Source organism: Phoca vitulina, unplaced genomic scaffold (genome assembly GCF_004348235.1).
Source record: "Phoca vitulina isolate PV1807 unplaced genomic scaffold, GSC_HSeal_1.0 scaffold2, whole genome shotgun sequence".
Lineage (NCBI taxonomy): Eukaryota > Metazoa > Chordata > Mammalia > Carnivora > Phocidae > Phoca > Phoca vitulina.
In genome coordinates, this window is record NW_022589705.1 from 60628147 (window position 1) to 60648120 (window position 19974).

The 19974-nt window shown below is 38.4% G+C and overlaps 1 protein-coding gene across 4 annotated transcripts in view; it reads right to left on the reverse strand.

The window, feature by feature from the left end:
- The window catches only part of OSBPL9 (oxysterol binding protein like 9), a 183447-nt gene that overhangs the window by 118843 nt on the left and 44630 nt on the right, over nt 1-19974 (reverse strand). For all 4 annotated transcript variants that reach the window (XM_032429168.1, XM_032429160.1, XM_032429151.1 and 1 more), the window contains exon 3: nt 10306-10384. In XM_032429168.1, the coding sequence (XP_032285059.1) occupies nt 10306-10384 (79 nt within the window). The remainder of the gene's footprint in view (nt 1-10305; nt 10385-19974) is intronic.

A 19974-nucleotide genomic window follows, 5' to 3' on the forward strand; every position in this document is an offset into this window, starting at 1 on the left:
TTCATTAACTCTCCACACTAACACCTACCAAGCCATGTTCCAAACTGGGTAAAAAGATTATTTAATGTATATTAGCAATTTCTCAGATGGTAGGGTTAATGAATGAGTCTAAGACTATTCCCCATTCCCTTTCATAAAAGAAGGATATAAGAAAAAGACGAGCATAGCACCAACAACAAAATGGACAAAGGAATGAACAAATTACCAAATAAGAAATAAACACATTAAAATATATTTCTGAGGGGAGGCATTGGGTTGACATTCTTTTAAAATGATAACACTAAGTGCTGATAAAGGGTGCGATGAAGCAGAGGGAGTATAAATCAACACAATCTCTCTTGAAAACAATTACGGAGAATTGTTTCAGGAACATTAAAAATATTTATGTCTTTTGTTCTGACAAATTCTCTTAGAATTTACCTATCCTAAGGTAAACAGAGATTTTATTAAAGATTTATGTGCAAGGATGTTCAACACAGCATTATTTAAAATAGAGAGGGGCACCTGGGTGGCTCAATCGGTTAAGTGTCCGACTCTTGGTTTCACCTCAGGTCATGAACTCAGGGTAATGAGATCTCGCCCTGCAGCGGGGCTCCCTGCTCATCAGGGAGTCTGCTTCTCTCCCTCTCCATCTCTGTCTCCCTCTGCCCCTCACCCCATTCACCACGTGCGCAAAAATAAATAAATCTTAAAAAAAATTAAAAATCTGAAGACCTTATTTATACAAGATAAGTCAATTTTATGAAACACACACACTAAAGGATCAGAAGGAAATCCACAAGCATGTTATGAATAATTATCTCTGGGTGAGAGTATTATGGGTGATTATTAGTATCATCTTTATACTACTCTATATTCTCCCAAGTTTCTACAGTGAGCAGGTATTAATTTTACTACTTAAAAAATATGGAAAAGGGAATGATGGGATAAAAATGTAACTTACTAATAAAAAGTCAAATATCTACTCTAATCCTAGCTACTCAGTAAGCCAAAAAGTCTATAATTAGCTAAACTTGGAAAAATAATTTCAAATATTCAGTGAGGATCTTAAACAGAAAGCAAATTAAGAAGAGGAAAAGTAGGGGCGCCTGGGTGGCTCAGTCGTTAAGCGTCTACCTTCGGCTCAGGTCATGATCCCAGGGTGCTGGGATCGAGCCCCGCATCAGGCTCCCAGCTCAGCAGGAAGCCTGCTTCTCCCTCTCCCACTCCCCCTGCTTGTGTTCCCTCTCTCTCGCTGTGTCTCTCTGTCAAATAAATAAATAAAATCTAAAAAAAAACAAAAAAAAAGGAAGAGGAAAAGTATACCACTGAGATCCAATCTTCATGCAATACAACAAACTGCCAATATATGAATTCAGTGGCATTTCCCCACTTTAATGCCTACATCTAATTAAGAATTATGGTTGATTTACCTCCTTTACACAAAGTCTTTAAATGGTTATTTATTTGGTTTTCAGGAGGGGTCATCATGTAAAAATAAAAAATATAAAACTGCAGGGGGAAATTTTTTTAAAAGTCATTAATCAACAAGATAATTGAATTTGTTTACTAATAATAAGGCTGAGATGATTACTTTAAAGCAGAAGACACTTAAGCATACAACCAAGGGTTAGTCTAATGATGTACTATCTATTCTTCTAAATGATTAATGATGAGGATGTACCATGCTGCGTTGATTAACGTTAATGCAGTAGGGACAATGTTGCCCTAATATACTTGATCAATATAACTTCCCTGAATTAAAAACTTTCCTTCACCACTGGGCTGAGTTATAGTAATTCTGCATTTTAATAAATGAGCAAGCTCTAATGGACGGAGTTGAAAAGGTCAGCTATCAGTCCAAGCACAGAGAACTTCCACTAAGACACAATTCCTGAAGATTCTTCTAATTTAAATATTTCTTAATGTTTAAAAATATTGTATTTTGTCTTATGCAACTTGTGTTGCTTTAAGAGTATATCCAAATAAATTTGCAAACAAATTTCATATTTGAAATCATTTTGGAGAATATACTACCTAAATGACGTCTTCAGTAAAATCCTTTGAAAGTAAAGGATTTTATGAAGAACCAAAATATCTAATTTCCATCTTTAAAAAATTCAGATTTTTCACACACCACGTTTGCTTAGGGCAAGACACCCCCCCTTCTATGTAGGTTAGGGCATAACAATCTAAGATTGAGACTAGATCACTTGACTCTCTCTCATTTCACTCATGTATAAATTGGAGATATTCCATCTAATGTGTAAGGCTGTTAGGACAGGAAACTGGAATAACGTGAAACCACTGGATCCAGACCAATGGCTCTCAAACTTCAGAGGGCATCAAAATCACTACAGAGGGCCCATTTCCAGAGTTTCTGATTCAGCAAGACTGGGGGCCAGGCTAGAGATCTGTTTCTAACAAGTTCACAGGTGATGCTGATCCTGCTGGTCTGGTAGCACACTTCAAGAACTACTGGTCTAGAGAGACCTGAGCACTAATCCACCAATCCTGGACACTTAGCTTCTCTAAACCTCAGTTTCTCTAACTCTAAAACTACCCTTATTGTTTAGGAGTTTAGGAACTATGGAAGGAATGTACGGTGCCTGTTAAACACTGTGCCTGGTTCATAACAGATATTTGCTAGTAGTAATGGTGGTGGTTGTTACCACCATCAATACTATACTATTTCTAAATTTTTTTTTTTTAAGATTTTATTTATTTGACAGAGAGAGACACAGCGAGAGAGGGAACACAAGCAGTGGGAGTGGGAGAGGGTCTCAAGCAGGCTTCCCACAGAGCAGGGAGCCCGATGTGGGGCTCGATCCCAGGACCCTGGGATCATGACCTGAGCCGAAGGCAGACGCTTAACGAGTGAGCCATCCAGGCGCCCCTATACTATTTCTACTAAGTAATGGAACGTGTAGAACATTAATATCACAAAAATTTTTAATTGCATTAAACTGCATTGTAATTTAAAGTTCCTTATGCTTTGTATTAATTCCTTTTCTGATAAAATTATAAAAGTTAATTATAAACTAGTTAACAAATCTCTACAATAACTTTTTTGTAGCAGTTAGGAGAATGGCCCTAGAGCACAACTGTTTGTGTTCAAATACCAGGTCTGCCTTGCAAAACCTGTGTGTCTGTGGCCCCCAGGTTCCTTATCTGTGAAATAAAAATAGTAATAGTACCTACATCATAAGGTCACGAGAACAGAGTTAACATAAGTAAAACTCTGTATAGTGTTGGCATAAAATAAATATCCAATAAATGTAGCTATCATTATTATTATCCCAATACACTATCAGTAACACTGTAAATCCTTATACATATTAAAGCATTAAATAGACTTAATTCAAATGACTGGGTATTTTTCTAATTATTAGTGTGAACTATAAAATACCAGGTCTTCTATTATTAGGTTGAGCCATATGAACTGCAGACATGCAACTCTAAATACAGTACTTGCATAGGTTGAAACTAATAGCTTTCATCCCAATCTCTCTGATCATTCCTTTGAGCCTATTGATGGTTCCACTCTAATGTGCTCCCAGATTTGGTCCTCAGCTCTCTTCTCATTCAGATCTCCCAGAAAGTTCACACCCACTATTCTATGGTTTTAACCAGAGACTGAAAATACAGAGAGGTTTTATCTAGCCCACAGATGCATTTCATCGGCCTACACAGTTTGTTGCTGTTATTGTTTAATTTGGAAATTTAACACACACATACTCAAATCCCACCCACAAAAAAATCTGATTTTCTGGCTTCTCTTGAAAAACTGGACAATCTGGCGACACTGGACAGCATTACCAAAAGCCTACAACTGTCTGGAACTAAGTAGCAACTAACCCTTCAAACGGCATGAGCTTTCTAAATTGCTTAAGTCTTCATCTAGCTTTACTCCTCACTCATTTACTTATATGCCTAGCTCTTAGGCATTCAATTTTTCAACTGCTAGTTTGATAGCCACAAATCTCCATCTTCAGCCCAAACTCAGATCCAACTGCCATCACCATCTATACCTATGATGTGTCCCACAGACATAAGAGGTCCCGCACCACCTGTTTCCCTGGTTTCTCTACTTCAGATGTTGACAACATCCAAACAGTAAGCCATGCCAAGAACACTAACTTTATATGACTATCATTCTCTCACCTCCCATTTCCCAGCAGTCACCAGTTTCTACAGATCTACCTCCTAAAATCTCAAGTCTAGAACCATGAGAGACAATGGACTCCGAAAAACAAACTGAGGGTTCTAGAGGGGAGGGGGGTGGGAGGATGGGTTAGCCTGGTGATGGGTATTAGAGAGGGCACGTTCTGCATGGAGCACTGAGTGTTATGCACAAACAGTGAATCATGGAACACTACATCAAAAACTAATGATGTAATGTATGGTGATTAACATAACAATAAAAATTCTCCCAAAAAACCCCCTCAAGTCTATTTCCTCTTCTCCTTCTCCATTACTACTGCTTTAACCCATTCAGGGCCTTACCAACAATCAACTATTTATCTAAAGCCCATGTCTTACTCTGTCTCTTCTCTGCTTAAAACTCTGCTTCGCTGGCTCTTCACTGACCTCAGGATAAAAATATAACCTCCTTATACATTAGATGTAGGCCTCTGCCTCATCTCCTCCTCATCGTTCTAACAGTACCAAACATTCGTAGTTCTCTGAACACACTGGCAGCAACATATTTCCATACCTTTGCACATGCTACAATATCTCTCAGCCTAACAAACTTCTCCAATCTTCAGAACTCTGCCACAGAGAGGAGATAAGGAGCAAGAGGAGGGAGGCAGAGCCTGGTGATTGGAACCTTTAATTTTTACATTATATACCGCTGCACATCTTGAAATTTTTAGAGTTACTGTGATTTTTAATTTTGATTATTATAAAAATAATTACTTGGTAACAAAAAACCCTACTCTTCTGTGAAACACTGAGTGACTGTCTTTTTTGCCTCTTCATTATTTCAGTGTCTTCTACGTATTTCTACTATGACAGCACATTTCACATTACATTCCAGTTACTTCTTTACAAGCTCCTTGACATCATGGCCCAAGTCTTATTTACCAGTATACTCTCAGTTCTGAGAATGGGGAGTTACATGTACTACATACACAATTATGTTTGAACTCAACAGCCAGTCTGTTGAGCTTTCCATTCAATGTCTATTAGAGAATCTATATGCAAACAACTTTAGCTGACTGATAAGAAAGGGGATCTTTTGCCCTTGTTCAAAAGAAAAAGAGGCAGTTTATAAAGATAAATTGGCAACTATTTTTAATCTCTGAAAAAGGATAGAGTGAAGTTGTAGTTTTCAAACCTTTTTAAAGCTCTAACATGCTAGGACTGTAATTTCAATTATCTAAAGAAAAAAAACTACAGAGAATATTTCTTTCTTTTTCAAATCTGAAGTTAATTAAAATTGACTTTGTTTTGGGGCACCTGGGTGGCTCAGTTGGTTGAGCATCTGCCTTCAGCTCGGGTCATGATCCCAGAGTCCTGGGATCAAACCCCACATCGGGCTCCTTGCTCATGGGGGCGTCTGCTTCTCCCTCTGTCTTTGCCCGCCATTCCTCCTGCTTGTGCTTGCTCGCTCTCTCTCTCTCTCTCTTGCTCACTAGCTCTCCCTCTGTGTCAAATAAATAAATAAAATCTTTTTAAAAAATTAACTTTGTTTTGATAATTTTATGGCATGTCTTTAAAATTGGAGATATTCTGAAATATCAAGTTACCAGAATTAATCATTGCAATGACAAGTAATCTATTGTTTCAGGTAAGTTTTTTTTTTTTTTCCTGGTACCAATCCTCTTTATTATAAACAAATGATGTTTCAGGATACAGGACATGGAGGGTAGCTAGAGACTTAAACCATAGTGGAAATGAAGGTGATAGGTAACAAACTACCTACATATATTTTCATACACTTGACCTTCTTTCTTCTTGCTATGGATGAACCATCTGTGCTCTTAGCGAAAGGCAAAGCCTCCTCACCTGTGTATTAGGTGCCATCCTCTCTTGCCTTCTCAAGAACACTCCATCCAGCAATTCTCCCCCTTCTCTGTTGCATCAATTTTCCCCTTTTTACTGAATCACTGCCAATACCACAGGAACATACTATTATTTCCCTTATCACACAAAAAAATTTGTTCTCATTCCCCTCTCCAGCTACTACTGTTATTTCTTACCTTCCCTTCACAGCAAAGCTTGAAAGCACTGTATATTTCTATCTTAAAATTGTTCTTCTTGGGGCACCTGGGTGGCTCAGCCGGTTGGGCGTCGACTCTTGGTTTTGGCTCAGGTCACGATCTTATGGTAGTGGGATCAAGCCCCTCTCCTCCCACCCCCAAGTCGGGCTCTGTGCTCAGCACGGAGTCTGCTTCAGATTCTCTCTCTCTCTCCCTCTCTCCCTCCAGCTTGTGCACACTCTCTCTCTCAAATAAACAAAATCTTTTAAAAAAATTGTTTTTCTCAAGGTTATCAGTGGACTCCTACCTGTTAAATCCTCTGATCCCTTCTCATCCCTCAACTTAACTCATCTACCAGGGGCATCTGACACAGCTGCTGATGCCTCTCCCCTTCTAGAAATACTCTCTCTTGGCTTCCAGGCTACTGCATTCACCTAGTTTTCCTCCTCCTTTTTCATTGTTTCTTTTCAATCTTTTCTGCTAGTTCTACCTCAGCTCCGTTCCCTTTAAATAGATGCTGGAGTGCTTCAGGGCTCATTACCTGGACCCCTCTTGTCTCTCTGCACTTACTCCTAAATTCTTGTGGCTCTACATACTATCTATATGCCAATGACTCCCAAATTTATTTCTTTAGCATGAACTTTTCTCCTAAATTCCACACTTCAAACTGCCTACTTGACATCTCTGTCTGGATGTTTGATAGGCATCTAGAATTGTTTATAAGCATGTGCAAGGCTAAGCTCCTGATGCCCACATCCCCTTCCCCAAACTAGTTCCTCCGGCAGTCTTCCCCATCCCAGTTAATGGCAACTCCATTCTTGTGGCAAGCCAAAAATCTTGGTGTCAACCTAGACTCCTTTCTTTCATATGGTATAGTTTAACCTTTAAAATACAGTATCATATGACACACTACTACACTTAACAATATAAAAAGGAAAAAACTACCAATACATGTAACAACATGGATGAATATTAAAAACATTATGCTGAGCTAAAATAAAGCCAGACAAAAGAGGATACATAATGTATGATACCATTTACGTGAAACTCTCCGGAAGAAAAATCTATAGTGATAGAAAGTCAATCAGTGGTTGCTTGGGGCCAGCGGCTGGGAGTAGAGACTGAAAGAAGAAAGGAATCTTTTGGGTGATAGAAGTGTTCAATACCTTGATTGTGGTAGCAGTTATGACTAAATAAATTTGTCAATACTCATTGAACTTTACAATGTGTACATCTTACTGTATATTAATTATACCTCAATAAAGTTGATTAAACATACATATGTAATTTAACCATTTCTCACTGCCTCCCTATCCCCACTGCTACCCTGTGGGAGCCACCATCACCTCTATTCTGAATTACAATAGCCTAACTAGTTTCCCTGCTTCTGTCCCTGCCTCCTGCATTTTATTATCCACAGAGTGGCCAGAGTGATACTGTTAAAAAATCACATCATGTCACTCCTCTGCTCAAAACCCTCTAATGGCTTCTCTTCTCCATAATAAAATTCAACATTCTTTCTATGGCAGTCAAGGTCACATGATCAACTTCTCTGTTACCTCATATACCTCATTTCCCACTACGCTTCCCCATGATTATTTGCATTCCAACTAGAACTGGCCTCCCTGCTGTTCTTCAAATATGGCAGGCACACTCTTTTGCACTTACTGTTCCCTCTGCCTAGTAATGATGTACCACCATCCCCAACAAAGCCTTAAAACTTGTCCCCTCACTTCCTTCAGGTCTTTCACCAAAGGGCACCATCCCAATGAGTCTTTCCCTGGCCACTCTCAAATTTCAACACCTCCCTCCACCTATACACAACCTCACTTCTATTTCATTTTCTCCTTTCCTACTTTACTTTTTTCTCCCCAGGATTTAGCACTCTCTTATTTATATTTTACTAGCATATACATACACACACACACTAAGTAACTTTTTATTTTATTGGCTTTCTCCTCTACCAGAATGGATGACCCAAGAGGGCAAAGAATTTTATCTGTTTTGTTCACTACTGTATCCCCAGAACTTAAAATAATGTCTAAAATGGATGTTGAATAAATGAATGTATCTCAACAAATTCTAGCTTTCCCTTTAATAGTTGATAGTAAGTAGAATTAGCTTTAGAGATACGTCAATTGATACTTTATTTGCTTTAAGAAAATTCTGATAAATTAAATAAAAACTTCAACACATTTAAGCATATGCTAATATATATCAGCCAAACTTGTTCTCAATTCTAATCAAGAACTAAGATCTATCAGACATTGAGAGCTTTTTATCAAATTTTCAGAGATTTTCTTATGAGTAAGGGCCTATGTGAAATAACTCTAATTATTGCCAAGAATATATAGAATATAGAGTGTCCTAGTGAGTTCTTTACAAAAACCAGATAATGTCATGTTGCCTGAAGCTCCCCTTACTATAATAGTAGAAAATAATCAATCTGACAGTCTCAGAACTAAGAAATCATTTTAAAAATACATTTAAGTCTTAGTAACACTTGTCATTTAAATCATTAAAGGAATTAAAGGAATTGCTTGTTTTACAAGGAAGCCACATAAATGAGACTATTTAACATAAATAATCTAAAAGTAAATCAGAAGGTACAGGTGCCCTTGCTCTAGAGGACTGAGTCTCCTCTCTTTTAAACAGGCAAATAATACAGCTTCTGGAAGTCCAAAGGAGTTATCTCCTTAATAACTGCAGAGGAGAGAATTCCATACTACAGCCTTCACCTGCATCCAGCAGCTATTACTTGAAACACATTAAAGTATTCATCTTTAATCAAGTAAAGAGTTTCAGTGCGGGGGTGTTATCTGCTTTAGTTTATAAGCAGCATTATATATTCAACCTAAAAATAAAGGCCCTGTGCTTTCATAATATTTAAAATGTTTTATAAAGTTAAATGCGGTGGAAAATTTCAGGAAAGCATCATTAATTAAGCAGCTCTGAATAAAGAGTATGACCAAACACCATAAATATTTTAAGGATGCTTTTTCCTAAAAGGATTAGAGATATCACAATTGAGTTATACTGGTTTGTCTCTATCATATTTAAGCTGCATCTTTCATTTCTATGTGTCAATTTCTTAAACAAGACAATGAAGAAAAATAACTTCAGTATACTATCCTAGCAATGGAAGGACAATAGCTGTCGCAACATCTCATATAACATACCTGGTCACTGTTAGACTTCATAATCAAAACATTTTTAAGCTATCAACTTATTTAATATTTATTTACCCTGGTATACCTAGCATCTATCACAGTGCATTGTCACTTGTAGTTCAGAGAAACTACTAACATCTCCAAAGCTTCTCATTTCTAAGTTTCTTGGACTGCTTTAAATGTAAAATAGAGGTTACTCTGGATAGGCAAAATAACAAAAACATTATAAACACTCCTAGTAGATGAGAGGTACATTAGGACGGTATCATTAAAATCGCTTTTATTTGCTGGTTTAGTTTTCAAAGCAAGATGAAATGAGAATGATCATACAGTATCTTACCCTTTCTACCGGTGAACCATAGCATGCAATGTCGAAACATAGCAGTGGCAGATGGCATTGGTGTTATTAACTACAAAAAGGATAATAGCAGAGAAATGACGGCTGGCAGACAAGACACAGAAATGCAGATGAAATGAATGCAAACTTGCAGTTCTTGAAGCAAAGCAAAACCTTTAAGCCAAAGGTTGCCACTAGCTTCAATTTAATTTACATTTTGAGTTTTACACCGACAAACACTGCAACCTTCACAGTCTTTAGACTCTTCATGCAGAGGCAGAACCATACTCCTCGATAAAGAAGATCAGCAACCTTCTGTAAACACAAGCCAGCAGCAGCAGCAGCCCATCACTCTCTCCCTTCACTGATTTTTATCCTTTATATTTTTAATCTCCAATTGCAGCCAGATCCACAGTCGCCTCAAACAGATCTGTATCCACTGCAGATACAAATCCCTGTCTAACCTGCAGTACCACTTCATCCAGAACGTTCCTGTGCACTCATTCATGCAGAATCAGTTGCAAAACCATTCAAGGCATCCTGCAAATACCCAAAAGAGGAGGAAAGAAGCAGTTGGGGCTATGAAGAGAAAGAATCTCTTCTTTTAGCTCACCCTGGAAATGGAAGGTTTTCTGATCAACAGTTATTGTGAAGGTGCTGTCGTCCTCATCGTCTATACCAATCACAGCTCCCTGTGAAACAAAGAGCAAAATCCCAATAAGGCAAACAATGACATCAGCAATATTCACTACTGCTACAGCCCTGGAATGCTCAATGCACCGGGGACACTGGCAGTAGGCTCGACACAGAGAAGGGGATGGCAGGGCACGGTAGTACTCTGCATGGCTACCTTTTATTCTTGCATAAGGGGCATGGTTGCCGTGAGAGGGGGAGGGGACAAACACAGAAGCTGAGTCTAGAAGCTATGTTCAAGAGTCAGCCACTGGGTTTTTCTGAGCTTTGGACTACTCTCTAAAATGGGGAGCCGGAAACCTCCACCACACCCGGTTGTTGTGAGGCCACAGAATGCAGGTCCCCTTCATCAGGCTGCTTCTGTGTTACACTTGTTAGTGCAGAAATGTCAGGTGACACTTGCTTCAAAACACGGTCCCAATCACTTCTTCCAGGTGTGCTCCCATAACCACTCGCACATGGCTCTGCAACTGCACTTTCCACTTTTTGCTGTGATTATCTGTTTATATGTCTGCCTCCTCCCCTGAACTGCCATGAGATCTTGGAAGTCAAAGACAATATTATTTATTGATACATGACCTTCAAGTATACACCCAATATGTGTTTTTTAAATAAAAGCATGAACAACTCCCTAAAAGATGGAGGAGGGGACTGCATTTATAAGTTTTTTGTTTCAAGAAGGTGGATAGGGTGGGTTTTAAACTTTTAATTTTTTATATTCAACTACAAGCAGCCCATTAAGACAACAGGAATTAAGAGACAGGAATTTATGCAAAATAAGGAGTGTATTGGTTAGTGTCCTTAAGAAATAAGCACCTAAAGTATTTCAGAGAAAAAAGCTAGAGAACATGAGACAGGTAAAATGCCCCAGGATGGTGACAAAAGCAGCAGCATGCCAGGACCTTGAAAATGGGGGCTGAAAAGAATCAAGGGGCCAAAATACCTAATCCCATGAATAAGGCTACTCCTATCCTAAGAGGAGTGGGTCATAGAGCCAAACATTTATTAATCTCTTCTTCTGAGAAGAAGGCGGCTCTCTGGATAAACCCCAACTCTATCCAAATCCCATCAACTTGAATTATCTTAGTTATTCCTCAGTTTCAGTTTGGGTTGGGATTTTTATCCTTATTTTCACTTAAGTAAAGTGTCTCCTGAGAGTAAAATGATTTACCCAAGGTCACACGATTAATGTCAGAACCAGAACCACTGGCACGGTACCTACTTATTCCATGACAGCAAACATAAACACATCTCAGTGGGTAAGCATGTATGGGAGCAGATCATTCTGGTTAACTTAATTTTGTGGTTACTCAGTTAACTTCTAACTTATGATGTATCAAATATTTCCTAAGTTACAACTGAATACAAAAATATGTGCTTGATACAGCTCTAGAATATGTAACAATAGTCCCTGCCCTCAAGGCACTAATATTGCAGAGGAGGAGATAAAACATGCAAAGAGGTGAGCGTAATACAAGGTAGAAAGTGATCTCTACATGGACGAACTTTGAAAACATTATGCTAAGTGAAAGAAGCTAGTCACAAAGGACCATATAATTCCATTTATATAAAATGTCCAAAATAGGCAAATTCATAGAGACTAACAGTACATTAATGGTTGCCTAGGGTTGGGGGGAGGGGAAGAGGTGGGGTAACATAGGGAGCGACTGCTAATGGGTACGGGTTTCTTTATGAAAACATTCTAAAATTGATTGTGGGAATGGTTGCACAACTCTGTGAATATATTAAAAGCACTGAATTGTATACTTTAAATGGGTGAATTGCATTGTATGTGAATTATAGCTCAATAAAGCTGTTATAAATCACCCCAATACCAAATGTTTGCTCTTTCTTTTGGGTCTCTTAGTGTGAATTTACCAGTTACTTAGTCAACTCAGATGGAAATCTCTAGGTTCTACACCTGTTCTCCTTCATTCCATCACCACAAGTTGTGTTCATTCCACCTCTGAACTATCAAATATTATTATTCCATCCCATGAACTGCCAATGCCCTAATTCAGGCTCTCATCACTACATGCTTAATAGGCAATCTGTCTCCTTTCAGTCTGGCTACCTTTTACTCCAGTCTTTGCTATTGCTAGAGTAATATTTCTGAAGCACAGACTCTTACAGGAGACAAAGATATTAAAAACCTTCCTTGGACTAATAGATAAAGTCAACATTTCTTCATAATGCCATTCAAGACTATTCAAAATCTGGCCCAACCAACCTTTTCACGGTCATCAAATGGTCCCTTCCTCCTTAACACATAGAGGCCCTGTATGTACTCATCCCCAACATTTCTTCCACACCCCAAGGGGAAAAACCAAACACACCAAGTAATTGCACTTTTTTAATGTCCTTCCTCAAGCTCAATTCCCAACCATTTGTTAAACAAAAGCAAAACCCCGTATCTCCCCCTAGCTACCACCTCCTTTCTCACTGCTTTCACAGAGGAGCTTTTTGGAAATTGTCCACGCCTTAACTTTTCATCCACTCCTGCAATCTAGCTTCTTTCCCACCACTATACCAAACTACACTCTCACAGATCTCCAATGACTGCTTTAGTAGTCTCCAGTTTGTTTTTTTCTTTAAGATTTTATTTATTTATTTGACAGAGAGATAGTGAAAGCAGGAACACAAGCAGGAGGAGTGGGAGAGGGAGAAGCAGGCTTCCTATGGAGCAGGGAGCCCAATGTGGGGTTCGATCCCAGGACCCTGGGATCAGGACCTGAGCCGAAGGCAGACGCTTAACAACTGAGCCATCCAGACAAAACTAGTAGTCTCCAGTTTTGTCATATACCACCAGTCTAAAGCACTGTTGCTGCTGCTGACCACTTGTTTCTTGAAACTCTCCTTCAATGGCCCTTAATTACCTCAGCTGTGCTTCAGAAATATTTCTACCTAAGTACCTGTGACAACCTATACGGGAGAAAGCATTCTTTTCTTGCCCATTACACTTTACCCCTCCTCTGTCCAAATGCTTCTTTGAAAACTCTGGAAGCTAGCTAACAACCTCCTAGTCCCATCAGGTCTTGCTATTACCCTGAAAGTTCACCCACATCTATAACCACTCTTGCTTCCTTTTCACTTGTCATATGGAAAAGATCTCCATACCCTATCACCTTTCCTTAGGTCTCTCACTCTACTAATTGTCAACTTCTTTGACTACTGGCTCTTTCCCAACAGCATTTACAGATGTTCAAATTCTTTACCCTGTTTAACCAACAACAATCATTTTCAATTACACATCTTCATCTGGCAATTAGCCCACCTCTCTCATTCCCTTCCAGTCAAGATTATTTAGATTTGCCCAAGCCTCCTGCCTAAAATTTTTTTAACCTCCCATTCCTTGTAGGGTATGTGACCATATCAATGGCTCTTCTTCACCTTCAAATAAGGTGACCATACGACCTGATTTACCTGGAACAGTTCAATTATTCCTGTTGTCCTGGCATAATAATTAACAGAATGTCCTGGTTAGGGGTTACAGTCACTCTACCACAGCCTAGCCTACAGTGTCCTCAGTGATTTGCTCCACGCCTACCTCTCATCTCATCAAATTCTACAGTTGGACAGCTTGAGGTTTACCAATTGCCCCAGGTTCTCTCCCACCAAACATCCATCCTCTCCCTTTATCTGAGTTTATACTACTTATTTTCTTACATTTGGTAAAGTAAAACTCCTTTTACTAATCCACATATAGAATAATATTCTATTGTTAAGCAAAGTTCTTTACTATGCTAGTCCATCAAAATGCCAAAGTTTTTATTTCAATCCCGCTTTTAAGACCCACTATACCAACATAATAAACATATATATTTTTCAGTGACTTTTCATGATTTTTCTTCTGAAGACATGAGAGGATCAACCTTTCAGGTTATCAGTACTTGGGCTAACCAAGGTACGTGCTGCTTCAGGGTCACACTAGCCAAGTTCCAGATAGAAGGTAACTGGAGCTGGCGTCTAGTGCAACCAGATGAATTTCCTGACTTTCCTTCTTCTCCTGTCCTCTGTACACACACATATTTCAGACATGAGTCATAGTTCTGGTACCAAAGAAAGTTTTGTTCTCATGGCTTAGGGGAAAAAAAAAAACCCCACAAAACAGAGTTCTGGCTATTTTAGGGCCAACCTCCCTTTGCAAGAAGAGAAACTGGGTTGGTAAACTGGCTCCAAAGATAATAAAAAAGAAATGATGACTCCTCTGGGACACAGATTTGCTCACACAACTCCTAAAAGGAATGTAGACAGTGCTAAGAATACACAGCTTAGTTACTCCCACAGTAACTTCACAACCACATACTTTCTCTCCCTGCTGAAATGTTAGAAATCTCTTACATTCATATAACACATTTAAATCTGACGTTGGAGATTTAGGCAGAACGGGTATTTCTCTTAGAAAACTGAGGCTCAGGGGCGCCTGGGTGGCTCAGTCGGTTAAGCGGCTGCCTTCAGCTCAGGTTATGCCGAGTCCCGTATCAGGCTCTTTGCTCAGTGGGGAGCCTGCTTCTCCCTCTGCCTGCTGCTATGCCTACTTGTGCTCTTTCTCTCTCTCTCTGTCAAAAAAAAATAATTAAAATCTTAAAAAAAAAAAAAGAAAGAAAGAAAACAAAACAAAACTAAGGCTCAGAGAGGTTTAAAAAAAAAAAAAAAATGCCCACGGTTCTGCAACCCAAAAGGCAGGAGAATTGAGTTCTTGCAATTCCTGATCCAAAGCCCTCTCTTAACAGGGCATTGTTATAATAAGCAATATGCACTAATTACTTCAACACATTTATTAAATACCTATTCTGGGCCAGGAACATTAATAGCCAGGGAATATAAATAGGAATAAAATATATCTCTGCCCTGGAAGAACACATCATCTAGAGGGAAAAAAGAGGAGTCAACAAAACAGAAGGAAGCAGGAAAGCTTGAGGTTTAGCCTGCTCACCAAAGATGCTGCTGCATGGAGGACCTACTTTAACATCATTCATTGATTCAGCAAGTACTTATTAAAATCTCTAGGCATTGTTCTAGGTAACAGTAATAGAACAGCAAACAATTTGCTTTGCTTTTTTTGCTAATATTATTTTGAGATTTGTTCATGTTGAATAAATAATACATATATATTTTATACATATACATTTATACATACATATGTATATATTTTTCCATGCTGAGAATTATGTGTATATATTCACACACACAATCCATTTTGAGAATATATATGTACATTTTACCTGCTATATAGTATTCCATTATATAAGTATACCACAATGTATCAGTTCTCCCATGGAGAACATTTAGGTTATTTTTAATTTTTCCTATCCCAATAATTCAGCAATAACTATCACTATATGTCTCCTGGTAACACTTCTATAAAAAAAAAGTCAAGCATATGCTCTGAAATGGAATACAGTTCCATTTTTATGTGGAGCAGGCATACCTTCAACTTTACTAAATACTCAAAAATGGCTCTCCTAAGTGGTTATACTGATTTATGTCCCAACACTGTATTGATTCAGTAGAGTTCCTATACCCCTAATCACTAGCCAACGCTAGGTATAATCAGACTTTATAAATCCTTGGCAATGTGACAAAAATACTATCTTGCTGGAGTTTTAATGTGCATTTTCTGGTATCACTGAGAATAAGAACCTGGTCATATTTATTGCCATTCTTATTTACTCTTACATGAATTGAGTGTACATATCCTTTGTACATTTTCTTTTGGGGCATTCTTTTGTATTTTGGGGCATTCTTTTTGTCCTTTGATTGTATGTGTTCTTTGGGTTTTCTTTTTGTCTTTTTTATTCATTTGTAGGATTTCTTTATATATTCTGGTTATTAATCCTTTGCCAGTTTTATGCATTGTAAATACCTTCTCTCCTGTCCATAGGCTGTCTTTCTCTTTAATTGTGGTGTCTTCTGGTTGGTGGTGGTGGTCAAAGGTTTTAAAATCTGAATGTTGTCAAATCTACGAATCTCTTCTATCATGGTTTGTGCTTTAAAACATCCTATTCTGGGGCGTCTGGGTGGCTCAGTCATTAAGCATCTGCCTTCGGCTCAGGTCATGATCCCGAGGTCCTGGGATCGAGCCGCACGTCGGGCTCCCTGCTTGGTGGGAAGTCTGCTTCTCCCTCTCCCACTCCCCCTGCTTGTGTTCCCTCTCTCGCTAGGTCTCTGTCAAATAAAAAAATAAAATCTTAAAAAAAAAAAATCCTATTCTGGGCGCCTGGGTGGCATAGTTGGTTAAGTGTCTGCCTTCAGCTCAGGTCATGATCCCAGGGTCCTGGGATTGAGTCCTGCCAGAAGGGAGCCTGCTTTTCCCTCTCCCCGCTGCTCGTGCTCTCTCTTGCTATCTCTGTCGCTATCTCTGTCTCTCTCAAATAAATGAAATCTTTCATTTTCTGTTAAAGATTTTATTTATTTATTTGAGAGAGAGAAAGAAAGAGAGAGAGAGAGCACAAGTTGGGTGGGGGGCAGAGGAAGAAGCAGGCTCTCTGCTGAGTGGGGAGCCTGATATGGGGCTCAATCCTGGGACTCTGGGATCATGACCTGAGCTAAAGGCAGATGCTTGACTGACTGAGCCACCCAGGCACCGTAAATAAAATCTTTTAAAAAAATAAAACATCCTATTCTGTCTTGACATCATAAAGACATTCTTCTATACATTCTTATTAAGTATGAATTTTCATTTTGTACCTTTAATAACTCTGGAATTTATTTTTGTGTATAGCATGAGGTAGGAAGTAAATTTTATTTTTTCCATATGATTCAGCTTCATTTACTGGGTGACAATGTCTGATTTGCAATGCTGTCATATTCTAAACTTCCATAGATGCGTGGTTCTATTTCTCTTCTGTGCCATTGATCAATTTCTCTCCCCTTATACTAACACCGTATCATTTAAATTACCATAGTTTCATAAAAAGCCTTAACATCTGGAATGGCAAGTCCCCCAACTCCTTACTCTTCAAATTTTTCTTGCCTCTTTACCATTTTAAATGACTTTTAGAATCACCTTGTCAAGTTTTTTGATAAGCCTAATTGTGGCTTTGACTGAATCACACATGTTTATAGATTTAAGGGAAATAAGCATATATATGATGGAGTCTCAAAGTGGGAACAGGGGTGCCTGGGTGGCTCAGTCGGTTAAACGTCTGCCTTCAGCTCAGGTCATGATCCCAGGATCCTGGATCGAGCCCCGAATCGGGCTCCCTGCTCAGCGGGAAGCCTGCTTCTCCCTCTCCCACTCCCCCTGCTTGTGTTCCCTCTCTCGCTGTATCTCTGTCAAATAAAATCTTAAAAAAAAAAAATTGGGAACAGTATAGAGCTTTTTCAATGCTCAGATCTTCCTTTAGTCTTTCAATGATGTCTTAGAGTTTTCCTCCATCAAAGGAGTGCATTTATCTTGTAAAACATATTCCTAATAACTTACAGTTCTTGCTATTATATTTTTTAATAAATTTTTCCTAATTGTCTGTGGGTCATATAAGGAACACTATATGTTTTCTGCGTATTTATTTCGTATCCAAAAATTTTGCTGAAGGTTAGTCATTCGAATAGTTTTTCTGTAGATTCTTGTGAATTTTTTTCTAAAGATTTATTTATTTATTTGAGAGAGAAAGCATGTGTGAGAGGATGAGCAGGAGGAAGGGCAGAAAGAGAGGGAGAGAATCCTCAAGCAGACTCCCTATTGAGCCCTACTGGTCGATCTGAAGACCCAGAGATCATGACCTGAGCCAAAGAGTTGGACACTCAGCTTACTGAGCCACCCAGGTGCCCTGTGAATTTTTTTTTTATGTAGACATCAGACCTGCAAATACCAATAATGTTTATTCTTCCCTTCCAATCCTTTTTCTTTGAATTCTTTTGTTTCTTATTCTTGTGGTACACGTTTGCCAGGACCTATAGTACAGTTACAGAAACATCATTTGCAAATACTAATTTTGATTCTTCCTTCCAAGACTTTATTTTCCCTATCTTTTGTCTTACAGCATTCACTAGGACCTCCAGAGTACAATATTTAAAGACGCAGCAAAAACAGCCACCTCTGTTTACTGTGGATTTTAAAGAGAATGCTTCTATTTTTTCACTATTAAATACACTGGTAGCATTGTAGCAAATACCCCTTATCAGGTTAAGACTATTCTATTCCTAGTTTGCTTGATCTTAAAGGCATGTTTCATTTTAGTCACTGCTTCTGCATTTATTCAAATGGTCATGTAGTTTTTCTTCTTTTGATCTATTAATATGGTAAATAACTTTAACTTTAAAATTAGCATCCTACTATTCCCAGAATAAATTCCATTTGGTCATAATACCTTTTGTTTATACATTACTGGGTATGGTTTGCTGTATTTTGTTTAGGATTTTGACATCTATATATATTTTTTTAAGATTTTATTTGAGAGAGCGAGCAAGCAGGACAGGGCACAAGTGGGGAGGTGGGGGCAGAGGGAGAGGGAGAAGCAGACTCCCTGCTGAGCAGGGAGCCCAATGCGGGGCTCAATCCCAGGACCCTGGGATCACGACCTGAGCCGAAGGCAGACAACCCAACCGACTAAGCCACCCAGGCACCCCTTGACATCTACATTTAATAAAGGACTCTGGCCTAAAAATTTCCTTTATTTTCTTGTTACTTTATTATTACCTTTTTCTAATTTTTTAAATTTAATGCTTAGCTCATTAATTTTCAATCTGTTTTATATTAACTTAAATCATAAATCATGGACTGCCTTAGATGCAGTTTTAACATGTGGTCCCTTATTATTCAGGTTTAAATATTTCATAATTTCCATTATGATTTCTACATTCACCAATGAATTATTTAGAAGTATGTGTGTAAGGCAGCGAGTGGCTACTGTTTTGTTAAGGGATTTCTCATTTATTCCACTGTTGTTAAAGAATGTTATCTATGTGATATTGGGTTTTTATTATTCTCTTTTTCTGTAAAAATTTAAATTTTCTTCTTCTTAAAGTCTATTAGGTCTCATATTAATACTGTTTCCAAGCTTTCTTTTGGCTAACATTTCATCACCTTATTTTTTTTTTTTTTTTTTTTTTAAAGATTTTATTTATTTATTTGAGAGAGAGAGAATGAGAGAGACAGCACATGAGAGGGGGGAGGGTCAGAGGGAGAAGCAGACTCCCTGCCGAGCAGGGAGCCCGATGCGGGACTCGATCCCGGGACTCCAGGATCATGACCTGAGCCGAAGGCAGTCGCTTAACCAACTGAGCCACCCAGGCGCCCCTTCATCACCTTATTTTTAATTTATAATTATATTATACACATTTAGAAAATAAAACAAAATGATATCTATGTACCAATCACAGAGATTAAGCAGAAGTTTACATCTTGCCCAAAGGAGGTCATTTTCAGTGTTAAATTCATAGAGAAGAGATGATGCTTACAAAAAAGCTATTGAATTTACAAAAAAGGCAGATATCACTAGAGTGATTTTTCATAATGAAATGACGAAACAACAGAAGTTCTTAGAGGATGCAGATCTAAGCGGACAAAAGTGAAAACATTCTTTTTTCTTTAAGATTTAATTTTTTTTTTTTTTAAAGATTTTATTTGACAGAGAGAGACACAGTG